This window comes from Erythrolamprus reginae, chromosome 1, assembly GCF_031021105.1.
Source record: "Erythrolamprus reginae isolate rEryReg1 chromosome 1, rEryReg1.hap1, whole genome shotgun sequence".
Classification (NCBI taxonomy): domain Eukaryota; kingdom Metazoa; phylum Chordata; class Lepidosauria; order Squamata; family Dipsadidae; genus Erythrolamprus; species Erythrolamprus reginae.
The window spans coordinates 373,096,846-373,117,215 of record NC_091950.1 but is presented as its reverse complement, the minus strand read 5'-3'; the positions used below and the strand labels follow the sequence as shown (position 1 = coordinate 373,117,215).

At 44.4% G+C, this 20,370-nt stretch overlaps 1 protein-coding gene across 2 annotated transcripts in view; it reads left to right on the top strand.

Moving 5' to 3' along the window:
• LOC139157622 (cullin-9-like) overlaps positions 1–20,370 on the top strand; it is a 67,082-nt gene that overhangs the window by 24,500 nt on the left and 22,212 nt on the right. Inside the window, exons 14-26 of one of the 2 annotated variants that reach the window (XM_070734580.1) lie at positions 2,138–2,365; positions 3,323–3,413; positions 3,526–3,697; positions 4,346–4,451; positions 6,664–6,759; positions 9,300–9,475; positions 11,123–11,256; positions 11,355–11,540; positions 12,127–12,242; positions 12,731–12,913; positions 13,366–13,523; positions 16,308–16,548; positions 17,069–17,213. In XM_070734580.1, the coding sequence (XP_070590681.1) occupies positions 2,138–2,365; positions 3,323–3,413; positions 3,526–3,697; positions 4,346–4,451; positions 6,664–6,759; positions 9,300–9,475; positions 11,123–11,256; positions 11,355–11,540; positions 12,127–12,242; positions 12,731–12,913; positions 13,366–13,523; positions 16,308–16,548; positions 17,069–17,213 (2,032 nt within the window). Of the gene's footprint in view, positions 1–2,137; positions 2,366–3,322; positions 3,414–3,525; positions 3,698–4,345; positions 4,452–6,663; positions 6,760–9,299; positions 9,476–11,122; positions 11,257–11,354; positions 11,541–12,126; positions 12,243–12,730; positions 12,914–13,365; positions 13,524–16,307; positions 16,549–17,041; positions 17,214–20,370 lie in introns of both variants that reach the window. The other variant, XM_070734579.1, reaches the window with a different exon arrangement.

Sequence of the window (20,370 nt, the reverse complement as noted above, 5' to 3'; positions counted from 1 at the left end):
ATTGACTTTGCTTGTCAAAAAGTGGGGAAAGATGGTCACATGATCCCATGATACAAGAAGTGTCAGTTGCCAAGCATCTCAATTTTGATCACATATGTTGCAATGGTCATAAGTATTATTTGAAAAATGGTCATAAGTAACCTTTTTCAATGCTGTTGTAACTCCAAACATTAAATGACCTACTGTATGTCAAGGACTACCTATAGGTATATTTGCAAGTGTAGAATAGGCATAGCTAAGTTCTTATCAGTCTAGATAGAGTGATAGAAGTTTCCTACGAGATTCATAAATATGCATCGTCTTTATCATGAAAATTTGCTTTTCCAACAGTAATAAACACTTTACAGTTTCTACTTGAAACAGAACATTCTACAGAATGATCAATTATGCTCAGAACTGCTCAAATTTGATATCCTTGGGAAAAACTACTAAAAATAATTTTTAACTAGCAGTTGATTACAGGCAAGAACTCCTGCCGATGCCCTTAAATAGGCTCTACAGATATTAGCATCTTCGTAGAGGGGTGGCATATAAATCAAAATATCAAATGAATAAATAAATACATACATACATACCTGCATACAGTGGGGGGGAAAGTATTCAGTCACACACCAGTTGTGCAAGTTCTCCCACTTAAAAAGATGAGAGAGGCCTGTAATTGACATCAAGCATGAGGGACAACATGAGAAAACACATACCCAGTTATACATCTCCACCCCATGTCCAGTCAACGAAGCAGTGGAAGTGATGTGCTGGTGCCTGGAGGCTGTTGGGGCCTAGATGGGTGTCAACAAACTCAAACTCAATCCAGACAAGAAGGAGTGGCTGTGGGTCTTGCCTCCCAAGGACAATTCCATCTGTCCGTCCATTACCCTGGGGGGGGGGGAAACTACTAACCCCCTCAGAGAGGGTTCGCAACTTGGGCGTCCTCGATCCACAGCTGACATTGGAACATCATCTTTCAGCTGTGGCGAGGAGGGCGTTTTCCCAGGTTCGCCTGGTGCATCAGTTGTGGCCCTATTTGGACAGGGAGTCATTGCTCACAGTCACTCATGCCCTCATCACCCCGAGGTTCGATTACTACAATGCTCTCTACATGGGGCTACCTCTGAAAAGTGTTCGGAAACTTCAGATCGTGCAGAACGCAGCCGCGAGAGCCATCGTGGGGCTTCCAAGATTCGCCCACGTTTCTTCAACACTCCGTGGCTTGCATTGGCTGCCGATCAGTTTCCGGTCACAATTCGAAGTGTTGGTCATGACTTTTAAAGCCCTACATGGCAATGGACCAGATTACCTCCGGAACCGCTGCTACCGCACGAATCCCAGCGACCGATAAGGTCCCATAGAGTTGGCCTTCTCCGGGTCCCGTCGACTAAACAATGTCGTTTGGTGGGCCCCAGGGGAAGAGCCTTCTCTGTGGCGGCCCCGGCCCTCTGGAACCAACTCCCCCCGGAGATTAGAACTGCCCCCACCCTCCCTGTCTTTCGTAAACTACTCAAGATTCATTTATACCACCAGGCATGGGGGAGATGAGATAGCTCTTCCCCCTAGGCCATTACAAGTTATGCATGGTATGTTTGTGTGTATGTTTGGTTTTATAATAGGGGTTTTTAGTTGTTTTTTATTATTGGATTGTACATGTTGTGTTTATTATTGTTGTTAGCCGCCTCGAGTCTGCGGAGAGGGGCGGCATACAAATCCAATAAATTATTAATATTATTATCCATAAAATCATTCATACATACATACATACATACATACATACATACATACATACATACATACCTTGTTTAATTCTTGTGGGTAAATAGAGTGTATGCTTAAAGTTTCTGTCTTTGTAAGTGCCAAGAGAAAAAAAATGTAGAGATTGCACATAGCATTCATTGATAATATGTGACCCACAACATGTTTGGAAAAAAATTAAATTGTCCATTGAGCTAAAATAGTTCTCATACTCCTGATGCATAGATTGATCAGGTATTCCTGAGCATACATTGAAGAAGGGTTGTAATCCCCAGGAAGATGACATTGGTGATGAGGGATAAAAAGAAATACGGATGGAAAGAGGAACCGACTTGTCAAAAACTGTTTTTCTATGCACTTCTTTGCTGAGATTTCATTATGTTTCTATCAACAGGTCGTGCAGGAGTTCATCCGTTTCCTGCATCGTTTAGCTACCACCAACAAAGATTGTGCAGTTGTGATGTGTCGTGTAGGCACAAAGGAAGCTCTGACCAAAGCTATGGACAAGCACAACTCCCACCTGTTATTGGTGACAGAATTGCGGGACCTTGTGACTGACTGTGAGAAATATGCCAGCCTTTATAAGAAGATGACAACCAGTATCCTGGCTGGTTGCATTCAGGTAACTTTGGCCTTTCCTGTGTCTGTTGTTTAGGTAGCGGGCCTAGGAAAAAGTAAACAACATGAATAAATAGAGTGGTAAGATAATCTGTAATAAATAAGAGCAGAGCAAACAGTCGAGGGTTAAAAATTATGAGATTCTGGTCTCTGTTCTTGTAAAGGAATAAGCAACTTTCTGACCCTTGTGTGAATTTTGTTTTGGTGTGTGTGTATGTGTGTATCATTCAGTGCTGTATACCAGTGATTTTCAACCTTTTTTGAGCCGCGGCATATTTTTTACATTTACGAAACCCTGGAGCACATTGAGCGGGGGGGGGGGGGGGTTAAAAAAAGTTTAGACAAAAAAAATATCTCTCTCTCTTCCTCCCCTTCACTATATTTCTTTCTCCCTCCCTCTTTCTATCCCTTCCTTCCTCTTTCTCTCTCTCTGCCCATCCCTTTCTTTCTCTTCCTTCCTTCCTCTGTTTTTTGCTCTCTTTCTCTCTCCTTCCCTCCCTTCCTCTATGTCTTTCTCTCTCTCTTGCTTTCTTTCTCTCTTTTGCTCTCTCTCTCTTTCTTTCTCTTGTTTTCTCTCTCTCTCTCTTGCTTTCTTTCTTTCTCTCTTGTTCTCTTTCTCTCTCTCTCTTTCTTTCTTTCTCTCTCTTTCTTTCTCTCTTTCTTTCTCTCTCTCTTTCTTTCTTTCTTTCTTTCTCTCTTTCTTTCTCTCTCTCTTGCTTTCTTTCTCTCTGAGCTTCGCGGCACACCTGACCATGTCTCGCGGCACACTAGTGTGCCACGGCACACTGGTTGAAGAACACTGCTGTATACAGAGGATGGTAGGAAACAGAAGCTTAGTAAATTCTGTTCAATTGAATAGCTTGCATTATAGAATGAGTAGATTTATGGACAAAAGTTTTTCTTTAACTGAATCTTAAGCTTTATTAATGATTATATTCTTCTCTCTGCTTTGTTTATACAGATGGTTCTAGGACAGATAGAGGAACATAGACGAAGTCACCAGCCTATTAATATTCCCTTTTTTGATGTTTTCTTGCGCAACCTTTGCCAAGGTAAATGATTTGCGCCCTTTGTAAACTAAAAATTTGAGGATTCATGCACAGATCTGCTTTCAAAGAAGTAATTCTCTCTCTCCCCCCCCCCCCACTTCTCCTTGCTTCCTAGGTTCTAACGTAGAGGTGAAGGAAGACAAGTGTTGGGAGAGAGTAGAAGTATCTTCCAATCCACATAAAGCCAATAAACTGACTGATAAAAATCCAAAGACTTATTGGGAGTCAAATGGTAGCACAGGTTCCCATTACATCAATGTCTTTATGCATCGTGGAGTGGTAGTCAGGTAAGTCCCAATGGAGGCAGTTAGCTAATTGACTTTGAGAGTTTCTAGGCAGCAGCTCTACGATTAAATGTGAATTAAGCAGATAGTTGATCAAAGGCATGAAATTATGTGCAAACCTTTCAGTTATTGGGAATTCTTCATTAGGCAAAATAATAAATGAAGCAAAAGCAGGGAGGCGGAGGAGATAAGTCGGATTTAATTTCAGTATGATGGATTGTGAGATTAGCAGATAGTAGATAATGAAATAATTTTTCACAGTGACTTTTGAAATGAAAACGCAAATTAAAAATAATCTCTTCCCTTTTTGCAAATTGCTCTGTTTTGCAAAAATGCAGTATCATACATTTAACAGTAAAATGGCCCAGAAAAAGTATTGCCCTGATTGATCAATTACATTTGGGGGTTAGTTATAATAATAATAATAATCCTAATAATAATTTATTAGATTTGTATGCTGCCCCTCTCCGAAGACTCGGAGTTATGATTGCATATGTAGGTCTATATGTCAGTGTTTATGACTATGTAGTGAGTTCCCCTTTGAGAGGAATATATTTTTGGGGCTATTTCATGAAACACGTTTACTTTTAGTGAGAATGCCAGGATGCATCCAAAGTTTGACATAGATACAACGTTTTGTTTTTGCTGCAGGCAGATGACTTTAATAGTAGCTAGTGAGGATTCCAGCTACATGCCAGCTCGGATTGTCGTGATGGGAGGAGAGAACACATCTAGCATCACTAATGAGCTCAATACTGTGAGTGCTTCACCCCCCCCCCCCCCCTCTAAAGCCGGCCTGTTTTTAGAAATCTACAGTAAGGAAAATTTTCTGCTGTATTGCTAACCATACAGTCAGGGTTCATAGACCTCCTACCAAGAATATGCATTTGTTTGAGCTGTCCATCCTTAATTTGAGATCCCGTTGGAAACTTGCCATTTCTCAAATTATCTATGCTCCATTCTCTGACATAGTTTAATTAATTTATTCTGCTGAGGCGCTGCAAAACTGCAAATGATTCCGGTGTCTCACAATATAACAAGAAAGATATAATGCTGTTGCAATTAAACAGAAAGCCAATAAAGCATTAAATAAAAATCAGAAAAAAAGAACAAGATGGTGATTCTAGTCAAGAACAAAACTAACGATACACCTAGTCTAAAGTCTGGGGAAAAGGACACATCTTCAAGACCCCCCCAAGTGCTTTCGGAGTAGGAGCCACTCAAATAGCGGAGGAAATTGCAGTGCAGAGGGTAGGTGCCATGATGGAGAAAGTACACATCTTGGATCATGAAAGATGACAGCGTTTAATTGAAGTATTGTTGGTTTGTATCAGCCAGGTACAAGTTAAGCAGAAGAACTTTCAAATAACCAGGCCCTATAACAGGTAGGGCTTTATAGGTCTTAACCAGCATCCTGTATTACATCTAGAAGCAGAGTAATAACCAGCTTTTATAGAACAGCAGTTGTCACATGGACACACCCATCCTTTCCTGCACTGCTATATTTTGGACCAATTGAAGATTCCAAATTACCTTTGAGAGCAGCCCTCTGTAGAGTGCATTGCAATAATCATGCTCTGAGTTGACTAAGCCATTAGTAACTATCTGAAGATCCCTCCTATCCAGCAGAGGGAACATTCGGCACAGTAGATGAAATTGTGCAAAGATACCTTGGCCATAGATACCAACTTCTCAGAAGTGTGAATTGAAGTGGATCCTCAGATTGTATACCATTTTGAGTGGGGAAAAGTGAAGTGAGTGATCCGACTCAAGATCAAAAATTGGGATTAGATTAGATTAGATTTATTAGATTTGCATGCCGCCCCTCTCCAGAGACTTGGAGCGGCTCACATGTTGAGAACCTCAACAAATACAGCCACTCAGTCTTGGTAGAATTGATCTGAAATTGTTTTATCTCAGTTCTGCCCATATAGCTTCCTGACACAAGGACAAGATTTTGATAACCTTATTCAGCTAGGCTGGGCTGATAAAATCAAAGCCCAGATCAGTAGCATGTCTCATGTTGGTGTTGAGTGGGAGAGGAGAGGGCACTCCTCATAGGAGGGTGACCTTTCTTCCCCGCTTCCTCCTCCGGGGGAGGGGGGCAGCGGCACTGGATTCAGTCCCAATAGAAGGAAGAGAACCACTCTGGAGCTAATCCAGAGAGATGCTGTGGTTGTCACTATCAAATGCTTTTGAGAGGTCAAGGTGTTACCTCTCTCCTGGCTTCATCTCAATACAACCATGGCCTTCTCTGCATAAAATCTCAGAGTAAAACATGACAAATGGTTCTAAATGGTCCTTTTCTTCTACGCTCCTCAGCAGTTGCAATCCAACTACCTTTTCAACATCATTCCCTAAAAGGAAGGTTGAACTTGTGTTGGGGTCCCTGTTGTGGCCCAAGTGCTTTGCCAGAGAAAATAGGCTCCTGACAGCCTCTTGTAACCTTCTGCCAGCAAAAACAGAGCTTGGGAGGGCGGCTTTCCCCCCCGTTGTGACAGCCTCCTACAACCATCTGTCAGCGAAAATGGAACTCATGACCCTCCTCAACTCCATTTTCACTGTAAGAGGCACCATGGACCAGGGTGCCTCTTTCCAGGGCAGCCGCACAGGCCAGATCTAAGCAACCGCACATCTCTAAAAAGTTCAGTTGAATGGAGAAGAGTTCTTTGCTTTAGTATTTACAAACTTTCTCACTTCGGACTTAAGGGAATGCCCTCTTTATGCTGTTCTTATAGGGCAGTGATTGCGAACCCAAAAGGTGTGTGTGTATGTGCTAGCATACCAAGCCAGAATTTCCCATCATGGTTATAAGGGGAGCATTATAATCTGATATACATTATTAATTACATTAATTCATTATATCTGTGGACAGCGCATACTTGATTTGTGGTTTTCTCCGGTACAAAAAGGCAGATTGCTGTCTCCATTTTTGTATGTTGGTGAGACTTTGGCTCTTTTTCTAACAGGTGAACGTCCTACCTACAGCCAACAGGGTAGTTCTTCTGAAGAATATGGGCCGCTTCTGGCCAATAATACAGATCAAAATTAAGCGCTGCCAACAGGTAAGTCTGAATGTTGTTTCTTGAAACAAAGCAAAGACTAAACAGCTGGGCTTAATCATCCTAATAGGTTTTGACCCATTGCTATAAATCCGTCAGCCAAATAGGTCTTTCCCCAGATTAATGAGGCTTTTCATAAGTGTTTCATTTTCCAAACAGTAAATTGACACTTACTTATAGTTTATATTTGAAAATGGTATAGAGCAGGGGACTTGGCAACTTTAAGACTTGTGGACTGGGAGTTGAAGTCCACAAGTCTTAAAGTTGCCAAGGCTGGAGGCTCCTGGTATAGAGAAAATAAATTCATTGGCTATGTAAACTATAACTGCACAAGTGTCTGGGAAGATATAAATGTTGCTATACAGTACGATGGATGACAATTTATTTTTGGCTTAATCATGATTTATTCTGTTTTTGTGTGGAAGTTTATTTTCCCTCCTCTTTGAAATACACTGCTCAAAAAAATAAAGGGAGCACTTAAACAACACAATATAACTCCAAGTAAACCAAACCTCTGTGAAATCGAACTGTCCACTTAGGAAGCAACACTGATTGGCAATCAATTTCACATGCTGTTGTGCCCATTCAACTTTGTACAGAACGAAGTACAGTGATCCCCCGCTCGTTGCGAGGGTTCCGTTCCAGGACCCCCCGCAACGAGCGGGTTTTCGCGAAGTAGCGCTGCGGAAGTAAAAACACCATCTGCGCATGTGCAGATGGTGTTTTTACTCCCACAGCGCTAGCGAGGAGCCGAAGATTGGGGGCGGCGCGGCTGTTTGCCGCCGGCATGGAGGGCTTCCTAGCAGCCCCCCAAACCCGAGTTGGGGGTCCGGGGGGCGCTGGCTCTCGGCGCTTTCGAGCTGAGTCCGGGAGCGAATTCGCTTCCGGACTCAGCTCAAAAGCGCCGATAGCCAGCGCCAAGGAACGGCTTGTCCACGCTGGCTCTCGGCGCTTTCGAGCTGAGTCCGGGAGCGAATTCGCTTCCGGACTCAGCTCAAAAGCGCCGATAGCCAGCGCCAAGGAACGGCTTGTCCACGCTGGCTCTCGGCGCTTTCGAGCTGAGTCCGGGAGCGAATTCGCTTCCGGACTCAGCTCAAAAGCGCCGATAGCTAGCGCCAACGAACGGCTTATCCACGCTGGCTCTCGGCGCTTTCGAGCTGAGTCTGGGAGCGAATTCGCTTCCGGACTCAGCTCAAAAGCGGCGAGAATGAACGGCGTGGGCGGGCGGCAGCGAGGAGTTTGCGTGGGCGGTGGGGAAACTCCTCGCTGACGCCAGCAAGAGGGGGAAGACCCAGGGAAGCTGCCCAGCAGCTGATCTCCCGGTTGCCATCTACGCATGCGTGCCCATAGAAAAAACGGGCACGCATGCATAGATGGTATTTTGACTTCCGGGTTGAAAAATAGCGAAGTACCCTGTTCGCAATGGTTGGGGACGCAATAAACGGGGGATCACTGTATTCAATGAGAATATTTCATTCATTCAGATCTAGGGTGTGTTATTTGAGTGTTCCATTTATTTTTTTGAGCAGTATGTTAACCTTCTGGTACAGTGATCCCCCGCTCGTTGCGAGGGTTCCGTTCCAGGACCCCCCGCAACGAGCGGGTTTTCGCGAAGTAGCGCTGCGGAAGTAAAAACACCATCTGCGCATGTGCAGATGGTGTTTTTACTCCCACAGCGCTAGCGAGGAGCCGAAGATTGGGGGCGGCGCGGCTGTTTGCCGCCGGCATGGAGGGCTTCCTAGCAGCCCCCCAAACCCGGGTTGGGGGTCCGGGGGGCGCTGGCTCTCGGCGCTTTCGAGCTGAGTCCGGGAGCAAATTCGCTCCCGGACTCAGCTCGAAAGCGCCGAGAACGAACGGCAAGGAACGGCTTTTCCACGCCGTTCATTCTCGCCGCTTTCGAGCTGAATCCGGGAGCGAATTCGCTCCCGGATTCAGCTCGAAAGCGGCGAGAACGAACGGCAAGGAACGGCTTTTCCACGCCGTTCATTCTCGCCGCTTTCGAGCTGAATCCGGGAGCGAATTCGCTCCCGGATTCAGCTCGAAAGCGGCGAGAATGAACGGCGTGGGCGGGCGAAGGGTGGGCGGCAGCGAGGAGTTTGCGTGGGCGGTGGGGAAACTCCTCGCTGACGCCAGCAAGAGGGGGAAGACTCAGGGAAGCCGCCCAGCAGCTGATCTCCCGGTTGCCATCTACGCATGCGTGCCCACGGCACGCATGCGTAGATGGTATTTTGACTTCCGGGTTGAAAAATAGCGAAGTACCCTGTTCGCAATGGTTGGGGACGCAATAAACGGGGGATCACTGTATTCCTTTATTGCACAGTTCATACATTAATAGCTGCTCTCCTGCAAAAAAGAATTATTATAATTTTCTAATTGATAGAATACTGTTTTCTTTTTTGTTAGTAATATGAGAAGCATGGTTCAACTGTAAAAATTGAATGCTCTGCAAATTAAACAGAAATATCTTTGAAAAGGACCTGCATATTAGACAGGGATTTACTTGAAAAACATTTCCCCTTTGGAGAAAACTGTGTTATTTACAGGGTGGCATTGACACACGTGTGCGTGGCATTGAGGTGCTAGGTCCCAAGCCTACCTTCTGGCCCATCTTCAAAGAGCAGCTGTGCCGGCGTACATATCTCTTCTATACCACCAAGGCACACACTTGGTGCCAGGAAATCTTGGAAGATCGGATGCAGTTGCTGCAACTTTTCAACAGGTCAGGCTTCCTCTGATATAATTATTTTGTCCTTTTACTCAGGGCCATCCTAGGGATCAGGGTCTGCCCCAGAGCTGGCTTTTTCAAATCAATGACATGAGCATTGCCACAGGCAAATATTCTTAAAATACTCATGTCCCCGCACATTAATTTGTGTCAGCACTTGAAGTTAGGTCAAATTATGGGTTGCTTTTATGCATTAATTGGATTGATTTTATTATTGTCTCTTTATATATGTTGTGAGCCTCCCTGAGTCCTCGGAGAGGGGCAGCATACAAATCCAATTAAATGAAATGAAAATAGGACCCTGGGTTATAAATACTACTGTTTTTAAAAGGTTACAGCAGGGGTCCCCAAACTTGGTGACTTTAAGACTTGTGGACTTCAATTCCTAGAATTTTAGGAGTTGAAGTCCAAAGTCTTAAAGTCGCCAAGTCTGAAGACCTCTGGGTTACAGTAACAGAATCTTATTAAGTCTGAATGCTCTTCCTTCCTTTCTTTCTTTCTTTCTTTCTTTCTTTCTTTCTTTCTTTCTTTCTTTCTTTCTTTCTTTCTTTCCTCCCTCCCTTTATGTTTATGACAGTTTCTGAAGTTACATTAATGTCCCAAACTTAGATTTTTGAAATCTGACTTTTGCCATGGTTACAGCTCCACGCATTATGGTTCATTGTACAGTCAGCCAGTTGTTTAGACTGAGTTTGGCATCCTTGTTCATCTATTGAGTCCATTCCAAAAACCTGTGATAGGCAGATGCTATTATTAATATTAATAATTTGTTTTATTTGTATGATCAGCCATCTCACATAAGTGATTTTGGGTGACTTCACAACATATAACCAATGTATCATGGTATCTTAAGTTCCTGTCTACTCACTATGTATGTATGTATGTATGTATGTAACATGTTTCTGCTAAATTTGAAAATTAAGGGAGACTAGGATAGATCTATTTCGGCCTGGTTCTGGCCTCATCAGCTAGCCAGGCCAAAATAGATCTACCCTAGTCTTCCTTAATTTTCAAATTCGGCAAAAACACATTACATATACAGAATATAGTGTGTCAGCTATGAATAATTTAATTGACTGCCTTGGAAATGTACCTGGGCCAAGGGGCAAAAGGAAGCATTACGCTCCTCCCATAATTGGGTATACCAGGATTATTCGACAGAAAATACATACGTACATACATACATACATACATACATACATACATACGTTTGGCGGGACCCAGGAGAAGAGCCTTCTCTGTGGCGGCCCCGACCCTCTAACCAGCTGCCCCCAGATATCAGAGTTGCCCCCACCCTCCTTGCCTTTCGCAAGCGCCTTAAAACCCACCTCTGTCGTCAGGCATGGGGGAATTGAAATTTTCCTTCCCCCTAGGCTTATAGAATTTATACATGGTATGCTTGTATGTATGAGTGGTTATTTAAATTGGGTTTTTTTAGATTATTTTTAATATTAGATTTGTTTACATTGTCTTTTTATATTGTTGTTAGCCGCCCCGAGTCTTCGGAGAGGGGCGGCATACAAATCTAATAAATACAAATACATACATACATGCATACATGCATGCATGCATGCATACATACATACATTATGGAATTTATTTATTCCAATACAGTTAAGCTCCATTTTTTTCCGGCTGCAGATTGAACAGTGCCTTGCGCCATGAGCAAGTATTTGCCAATCGCTTCCTTCCTGATGATGAGGCTGCCCAGGCTCTAGGCAAGACCTGTTGGGAGGCCCTGATTACTCCCTTGGTGCAGAGTATCACCTCTCCAGGTACTGGTTGTTTCATTGCACAGGTCTTTTCATAACCAGGCCTTGCTTATCCCTTCCCATTCCAAATAGATGTGTTAACTGTCTTTCTGTCTTTCCAGACTCTAGTGGCATAAGCCCGATGTCATGGTTACTAACTCAATACTTGGAAAATCTGGATGCAGCCAAGAATTCCATGAGCCGAGCTTCCATTTTTAACTCCCGTGTTCGGCGCCTGAGCCACTTGCTAGTGCACGTGGATTCTGCTGGCTCTGAAGTTAAGGAGCTGAAGCCTCCTGTTAAAACCAGTGAGTTGTCCTCCTTTGGGGTAAATAAGTGAAAAGGGGGCAGTGTTCCAGTGTTGACAGAATGGTAACAAAAGACTGTGTGCACTTGGACATGTTATATGATCATACTGACAAGAATACATGTCATTGGTAAGATTATATTGTAATGGTTGATGGCAGGGAATTATTGACTGGAGAAAAGTTGTAAAGGGTTTGGGAAATTGGAGACAAGTATTTGGGGATTCTGTTAGCTCTCTATCCCAGAAATCTTTTTGCTACAGTCTGAGAGGGGAAATAATGCAAAATATTGTCTCCTTTTTATTTTCCTTTCTTTCTATTTTGAATTTAATAGAATGCAAAGAATATGTGAAAAACAGTAACTTTGGGAGGACTGTTGATTTTTCCATATCAAATGCCGTGGGTATAGCTAAAAATCTGAAATTGTCAAGTGTTTTAAAAACCCACTTTTCTCATGGGAATAATTACAACACCAAATGTATTGTTTAGGAGAGTCAATTTGTCAGGTGCTTTAAGGATTGTTGTTGTGTCATGCTAAAAACAAGGGATTTGTATAGCTCTTTAATATTGTGTACCATGCAATTTGCAGATGGGAAGAATAGTAAGAACAAGGAATCAAGCTCAGCAGTTGTCAAGCCAGCAGGGAATAAACCCTGTGGGATGACAGGCATCACACAATGCTGGAAAGATGTAGTACAGCAGCAGGTAAGGATGGCTGAAAAGTGGTGTCTAAGTAATAAGAGGGTGAATGCATGCATGAAGTGGGGGAATCGTGATATTAATGCAGGCTTTGGGGTCTTTGTACTGACATCTTCTATCATAAGCTATTAGCTAGTTCATCATTCATGCTCCTTTAGAATTCTTGGTACAAGTTAAGGTGTCCTTAGATAACTGTATCAGGAGCTCTGAGGCTTCAATGAGAGGCTGATGTGATGTGTTATCTTCTAAACTGGGTAGAGTTTATTAAATTTGCAGCACATGGCACATAGTTGCTTTTAGACAATTATGTACACAAATAAACAGACAACTATTTAAAATATTTAAGTGGAACAACATCTTGGGCATGAAATTTGCTTGAATCCAATGGAAAATTGTTAAGCCTTCCGTAACAAAACTTTTCTCAGGTGAGGTCCTATTTAGCTAATTTTTAAAAAAAGTTGAAATGTTGCTTCTCCCTCTTCTCTGTTGTTCAGGTGAAATGTTTCTTGGAATCCTCCTGGCAGACCCCTGATTTTGTGGAACAATATTGTAAAACCTACCAGCGCCTCCGGACTGCCATGGAGGAGCTATTTGGGCAACAGGTTTCCTTCATGCTGGCCTTATGCAATGGTTTCTCCGGAGGCTTGTTACAGCTCTCCTTCCTGACAGCAATGCATGTAAGTCAGAGATCAGGTAGATATTTCCATAAAACAGAGATGTCACCCCAAATTTGTTCTCTAAAAAGATAGCGTGTGGTTACCCAAGATTTCCTAAAGTAGCTATTAAATTCTAATTGGTTAATGTGACAGAAAGAAATACAGTGGTACCTCTAGATACGAGCTGCTCCACATGCGAGTATTCCAAGTTACGAGCCACGACTGGAGCGAAATTTCTGTTCGACACCCGAGCTCAAATTCAGGATACGAGCCGAGCTTCCACTAGGTGGCACAAGAATCCTTGCTTCTGGTTATCTCGGCAGGGAAAAACAAAGGCTAAAGGCATTCGTTGGAGGTACGAGTTGATCGACATACGAGCTCGGTTCTGGAACGAATTAAACTCGTATATAGAGGTACTACTGTATGTGTTAATAAATGTTTGGCAAGTAACATATTAATCTGATTAATTTCAGGTGACTGAGCAGTTTGCCCGCTACATTGACCGGTGGATCCAAAAGAGCTGGGCAGATTCGGGTAACGTGGAGACCTTTCAGTGCCTACAGCAGAGCCTGGAACCCGTCCTCTTCCTAGCAGACCTGGAGTTGGCCAACACTTTTGAGCGAGTCTACCGGTGAGGCTTTTGTGGAGGGGAAGAAGGAAGGGAAAGATGAATATGCTACTTTTACTAACAGAATAAACAGGTCGCAGGTAGGAAGCTTTTTGGCAGTAATGATAAAGCACCTTGCTGCTCCTTCAATCTGGATGAAGATGTCTTCGAGAAGATAACTATGGCTCTGTTTTAATGAGTACAAGTAGTTCTCAACTTACAACCGTTTGCTTAGTGACAATTCAGTTACAACAGCACTGAAAAAGTGTCTTATGATCGTTTTTCACACAACTGTTGCAACATTCCCATGGTCATGCAATCAAAATTGTCAACTGGCATATACCATAAGAGGGTGGAAATGTTAGTACGTCTTATACTGAGTACAGCCTCCTGAAACCCTGCCCCCACGTCCCATGTTTGCAAAAAATGGGCCCGTTACCCACAAAAACAGGGTGCACAGCGGGTTTGTGAGACCTGCAAAGTGCTTGTGGGGACTGGGGAAGGCAGAAATACCCCCGTTCTCCTGTGTGCTGCTTGGAATGTCCAAGCATGGGTTAATTTCTTGTCTGCCTGCCAGGGACTGAGTAAGAAATATCCTGCCACACCGCCTCTTGCCATCCCCCCCCAGTTAATTTACTCAGTGGAGCCTAGAGGGTTTCCTGCTTACTTGCATACATGACTCTGGGTGACTCACAACTCTCCTTCCCCCATCTAATTAGAATGAAAACAATCAAATAATTAAAAGATAAATTAACAGGAAAGATAAAATGCAGGAGAGATTAAAATCAGATTATGTATCTGCGGTGAATTTATTGCATTCTGTGTGTCATGTTTATTGCCTGGTGTTAACAGGGATGCTTGTCTGGAGCTCCGGCAAGGTCTCGGAGTTTTGTCCACAGTAATCAGCTTGGATACTCCAGTAAAGCACACCTGTCTTTGGCCTGGTCCATCAGGGCTGACCTGAACGTTCCTTCTATGTGCACTGTGGGAGTGTCCAACCCACCCTAGATTCCCATTTAGCTACCTGCAAGTCTACGTCTTTGTAACACAACTGGCTCAGTGAGGACCAAGGAGGAGACGTGGCCAGATATTTTTCCAGTGCACATAGAAGGGAACATTCAGGTAAGACAATGTTCATTTTTGTGAAAAATTGGTGAAAACTGGGCTATTTTTAGCAAAAACGGCAGTGTTTGCCTTCCTCCAGCCCCAAAGAGCACTCTGCAGGCCTTCCAAACCATCTGCAGGCCAGGGGGACAAAAACTTTTTTTCCTTACCTCTTTGAAATCTTGGTGTGTCTTATACACTGTTATGTGTATAATAGTAGGAAAGTGAACACAAGAAATAGTAGGATAGTGTATAATAATAGGAGAGTGAACACAAGAACAAGGGGACAAAATCTGAAGTTAGTTGGGGGAAAGATCAAAAGCAACATGAGAAAATATTATTTTACTGAAAGAGTAGTAGATCCTTGGAACAAAGTTCCAGCAGTCGTGGTAGATAAATCCACAGTAACTGAATTTAAACATGCCTGGGATAAACATATATCCATCCTAAGATAAAATACAGAAAATAGTATAAGGGCAGACTAGATGGACCATGATGTCTTTTTCTGCCGTCAGACTTCCTATGTCTTATAGTCCAAAAAATATGGTATTATGATGGTTGCAGTGTCTTAAGACCATATGTAATCACATTTTGTGACCTGACGAAGTTAATGTGGAAGCAGATTCAGTTAACAGTTAATAAAAATTAACCACGCAGCAACCGAAGTGATTCACTTAACAACCGTGACAAGAAAAGTATGAGCAGAACTCACTTATTGACTTGCTTAGCCACATAAATTTTGGGTTCAGTTGTGGTTGTAAGCAGAGAACTACCTATACTTTGAAGATTTTGCCCAGGTTTGCCCAGGTTTGCCTGGTGCACCAGTTGCGGCCCTATCTGGATCGGGACTCACTACTCACAGTCACTCATGCCCTCATCACCTCGAGATTCGACTACTGTAATGCTCTCTACATGGGGCTACCTTTGAAAAGTGTTCGGAAACTTCAGATCATGCAGAATGCAGCTGCGAGAGCAATCATGGGCTTCCCAAAGTATGCCCATGTTACACCAACACTCCACAGTCTGCATTGGTTGCCGATCAATTTCCGGTCACAATTCAAAGTGTTGGTCTTGACCTAGAAAGCCCTTCATGGCATCGGACCAGAATATCTCCAGGACCGCCTTCTGCCGCACGAATCCCAGCGACCGATTATAGGTCCCACAGAGTTGGCCTTCTCCGGGTCCCGTCGACTAAACAATGTTGTTTGGCGGGTCCCAGGGGAAGAGCCTTCTCTGTGGTGGCCCCGACCCTCTGGAATCAGCTCCCCCCTGAGATTTGAACTGCCCCCACCGTCCTTGCCTTTTGCAAACTCCTTAAAACCCACCTCTGCCGTCAGGCATGGGGGAACTGAAATATCTTCCCCAGGCCTATACTGTTTATGTATGGTATGTTGTGTGCATGTTTTTTTTTAAACTATGGGTTTTTAGCTTTCTAATTATTGAATTTGTATTATATATTGTTTTCTGTTACTGTTGTGAGTTGCCCCGAGTCTGCGGAGAGGGGCGGCATACAAATTTAATAAGTAAGTAAGTAAGTAAGTAAGTAAGTAAGTAAGTAAGTAAGTAAGTAAGTAAGTAAGTAAGTAAGATACTTGGCTCCTTATGAATCCAATAAGTCTACAACTCCAGGCCCACTTTAAGGACTGTGGGAATAAGCGTGGCTGATGGGTGACCCTTGTTCTGAATTTCACCTTGCCTCTCCAGGTACTATCTAGGAGATCGCCTGCTGTCCCAAGGGAAGACGTGGTTGGAATCCGCTGTAGTGGAGCATATTGGGATCTGCTTCCCCAACCGTTTCCCTCAGCAGATGTTGAAAAACTTCAGTGAGGTGGAGGAGCAGCAGCAACAGTTTCATCTTTTCCAGTTGCAGCAGTTGGACAAGCATCTGCTGGAACTAGACCAGCAAGGAAACCATGAGGAGAAGGAGGAGGAGGAAGAAAATGAGGTGAGCAGGAGAAAAGAATAAAGCTAAAGCAAAAATAGTCCTGAACTAAAAGGGTTTTTTTTGTTTTCTTAAGTCTTTGTTGATTGCTGCCAATTATGTCCTGTTGGTCCCAAGGTCGCCTTCTCTGTGGCGGCCCCGGCCCTCTGGAACTAACTCCCCCCAGAGATTAGAATTGCCCCTACCCTCCTTGCCTTTCATAAGCTACTTAAAATCCACCTCTGCTGCCAGGCATGGGGGAACTGACATTCCCTTTCCCCCTAGGCCTTTACAATTTTATGCATGGTATGTCTGTATGTCTGTTTGGTTTTTATTATAATGGGTTTTTAATTGTTTTTAGTATTGGATTATTATTATATGCTGTCTTATTATTGCTGTTAGCCGCCCCGAGTCTTCGGAGAGGGGCGGCATACAAATCCAATAATGAATGAATGAATGAATAAATAAATAAATAAATAAATAAATAAAATTGATATTGGATTTGTTTTGCTCCCAGATGATGAAAGATAAACCATTTTCTCAGGAGGAAGAGGCGGAAGTGAAGATATTGGCTTTGTCTCCACGTTGTTGGACCATCTCTCCCCTCTGCTACCTGGAAGACCCGGCCAAATATTTCCCATCCTCTCTCAGTCAGCAGCTGAGAAAATTTGCAGATTTCTATACCCAGAGTGAGTATGAGACTCTCCTGAATCCAAATTGGTTCAGGAAGGATTGTTTCTCTGAGCTGTCGGGTTGCCAGGCTTTTTGCCGAAACCGCACTGTGCTTCAGGTGATAGATCCTGTTCCAGGTGATTAGTCAGGGGGTTCAGCAACACTCGTGGAAGGATCTTGCCTGAGATGGAAAGCAGTGATATTCCTCTATGATTGTTGATTCTCTTTCCTCTTGTAGAGATGTATGATGGACACATTTTTCAGTTCCGGAGGAATTACCTACAACCTGTGTTGCACACCAGGATTTTGTTTCCCATTCTCCTTTATTAGCAGGGATAAGCAGTGTACTCAGTGACCATGAGATGGTTTAATTAAATTTTATAGTAAGGCTCCCCAATTCAGAACAAGCTGTATCTAATATTAGAAGCAGATGAAAATAATTATTAAAATATGAAGCAACATCAAAAGGTTGGTATTTATTCACAGCAAGAGTACTCTTGAGGATCCCACCATCATGCAGCGACCAGTTAGGTCCCACAAAGTGGGCCTTCTCCGGGTCCCGTCAACTAAACCAGTGTTTCCCAACCTTTTTGGAGCCGCAGCACATTTTTCATATTTTCAAAATCCTGGGGAACATGGAGAGGGGGGGGGGGGGGGGGGGCGCTAAAAAAAGTTTGGACAAAAAAAATCTCTCTTCCTCCCTTTCGCTCTATTTCTCTCTCTTCCTTCCTTTCTCTCTCCATCCCTATTTCTTTCTCTCTTCCTTCCTTCCTCTCTTTCTGTCTCCTCCTTCCTCTCTCATCTGTCTTTCCTTCCTCTCCCTCCCTTTCTCTCTTTCCTTTCTCTCCCTTTGTCTATCCTTTCTATCTCTCACCCCTTCTCCCTCTTTCATTCCCTTTCTCTCCCTCCCTTTCTCTCTCATTCCTTTCTCTCCCTCTTTCCTTCCTATCTCTCTTTCTTTTTCTCCCTCCTTCATATCTTCTTTCTCTCCCCCCTTCCTCCCTCTTTCCTTTCTCCCCCTCCCTTTCTCTTCCTTTTTCTCTATCCTTTCTACTTCTTACTCTTTCTTTCTCTCCCTCCTTCATTCAATTTTCTCTCCCTCCCTCCCTTTCTCTCTCTTTCCTTTCTCTCCCTCCCTTTCTCTTCCTTTTTCTCTATCCTTTCCACTTCTTACTCTTTCTTTCTCCCCCTCCTTCATTCAATTTTCTCTCCCTCCCTTTCTCTCTCTTTCCTTTCTCTCCCTCCCTTGTTCTCCCCTGGGGCTGCCTGTGCCTGCCCTGCACCACCCAACACAGACGGACAGCCCCCGGTCGTCGGTTCGTCGCCCCCCCATCCCCCCATGGAGGGAGATCAGGCTGGCGAGGGCGGTAGATCTGCGTCACCAGCCACTGGAGGGAGATCGGGCTGGCGGGGGCGGCGAATCCACCTCCCCAGCCGCGCGGAGGAAAATCCGGCAGGCGGGCGGGTGGCCGTGGCTCCCTGCGCGCCCCTGGAAAAGCCTACAGGGAACGGTGCCCGGGGCCGCTGCAGCCGCCACCCCGCCACCCGCCATCTCCCCGCGACTGCCTGCACCGCTGCAGCGCCCCCCCCCGCTCCCACCGCCAGTGCCCTCCCGCCGGGCCCCAAAGGACACTTGCCGCCGCCGACACGGCCAGGTGTGCCGACGACGACATGGAAACTCCAGCTCGGTGGGGGCGCTGCCGTGCCGGTGCCTCCGACCTCCTGGTTCCTGTTCGATGCCGCGGTTTCTGGCGCTCTCCTGCTGGGCCCCAAAGAAGGAAGGCGGGAAAAAGGCGCGAAGAATGAAGCTCTCCTTCTTCCTGCCTTCCTTCTTTGGGGCCCAGCAGGAGAGCGCCAGAAACCGCGGCATCGGGCAGGAGCCGCGGCACACCTGGCGGTGTCTCGCGGCACACCAGTGTGCTGCGGCATACCGGTTGGGAAACGCTGAACTAAACAATGCCGTTTTGGCGGGACCCAGGGAAAGAGCCTTCTCTTTGGCGGCCCTGGCCCTCTGGAACCAACTCCCCCCAGAGATTAGAATAGCCCCCACCCTCCTTGCCTTTCGTAAGCTCCTTAAAACCCACCTCTGCCGTCAGGCATGGGGGAACTGAGATATTCTTTCCCCCTAGGCTTCTACAATTTATGCATGGTATGTTTGTTTGTATGTATGATTGGTTTTATAACAAGGGGTTTTAGCTGTTTTTTAGTATTGGATTGTCACATGTTGTTTTTACCACTGTTGTTAGTCGCCCCGAGTTCACGGAGAGGGGTGGCATACAAATCCAATAAATGAATGAATGAATGAATGCTCTCTTGAGATCTGAGAAAATGAAAAACAGATTCTGTCAATCTTCGCTATGCTGCTGCTTTCTTTCGCTTGATTGTCATAGAGACGGGGTGGGGTTAGAGATGAAGGGCGGTCAGGAAGCGTGCAGGAGGAGAGTTAAGTTTTGTTTTCCTACATACCAGGAGGACCGTTAGATGGAAAAATTCCTGCAGAGTGACGGGAGGGGCAGCATGTGCCACCTGATGGATCTGGACCAGGGGTCCCCAAACTTTTTACACCGGGTGCCAGTTCACTGTCCCTCGGACTGTTGGAGGGCCGGACTATTAAAAAAACCCCATGAACAAATCCCTATGCACACTGCACATACTTTATTTTAAAGTAAAAAACAAAATGGGAATGTACTATTTAGAGGGGAGGGAAGAAGTCTGAAATTCATATATGTTTACGTTTTGTTTTTAATTTTCTTTTGTTCACATCTGTTTGGCTATACAAGGTTTTCTTGGCTTATAGAAAAATGTATAAAGAAAGCAGGAAGCACTTTGGCATAATAGTTAATAAGTTAGAAATATAATTGGTGTTGTACTTTTTTGAGGAGGGAATTTAATTAAAAGAAAATGAATGTAACTGGATGACAAAATTAGAAAAAAAAACTTGCAACTTTTTTGATGATTGATATTAGTTACTAACAAAATACCGCATTTTATTCATGGAAAATTAGATGTGCTCCTGTCAGTCACCCACGGGCCGGATAAATGGCCTCAGCGGGCCGTATGTGGCCCGCGGGCCGTAGTTTGGGGACCGCTGATCTGGACAATGGGGAGTGGGCAAAAGCCCAACAGGGGGTGGAAAGGGTTTTTTGATATATGCTGTATCGCGCCATTTTCCTC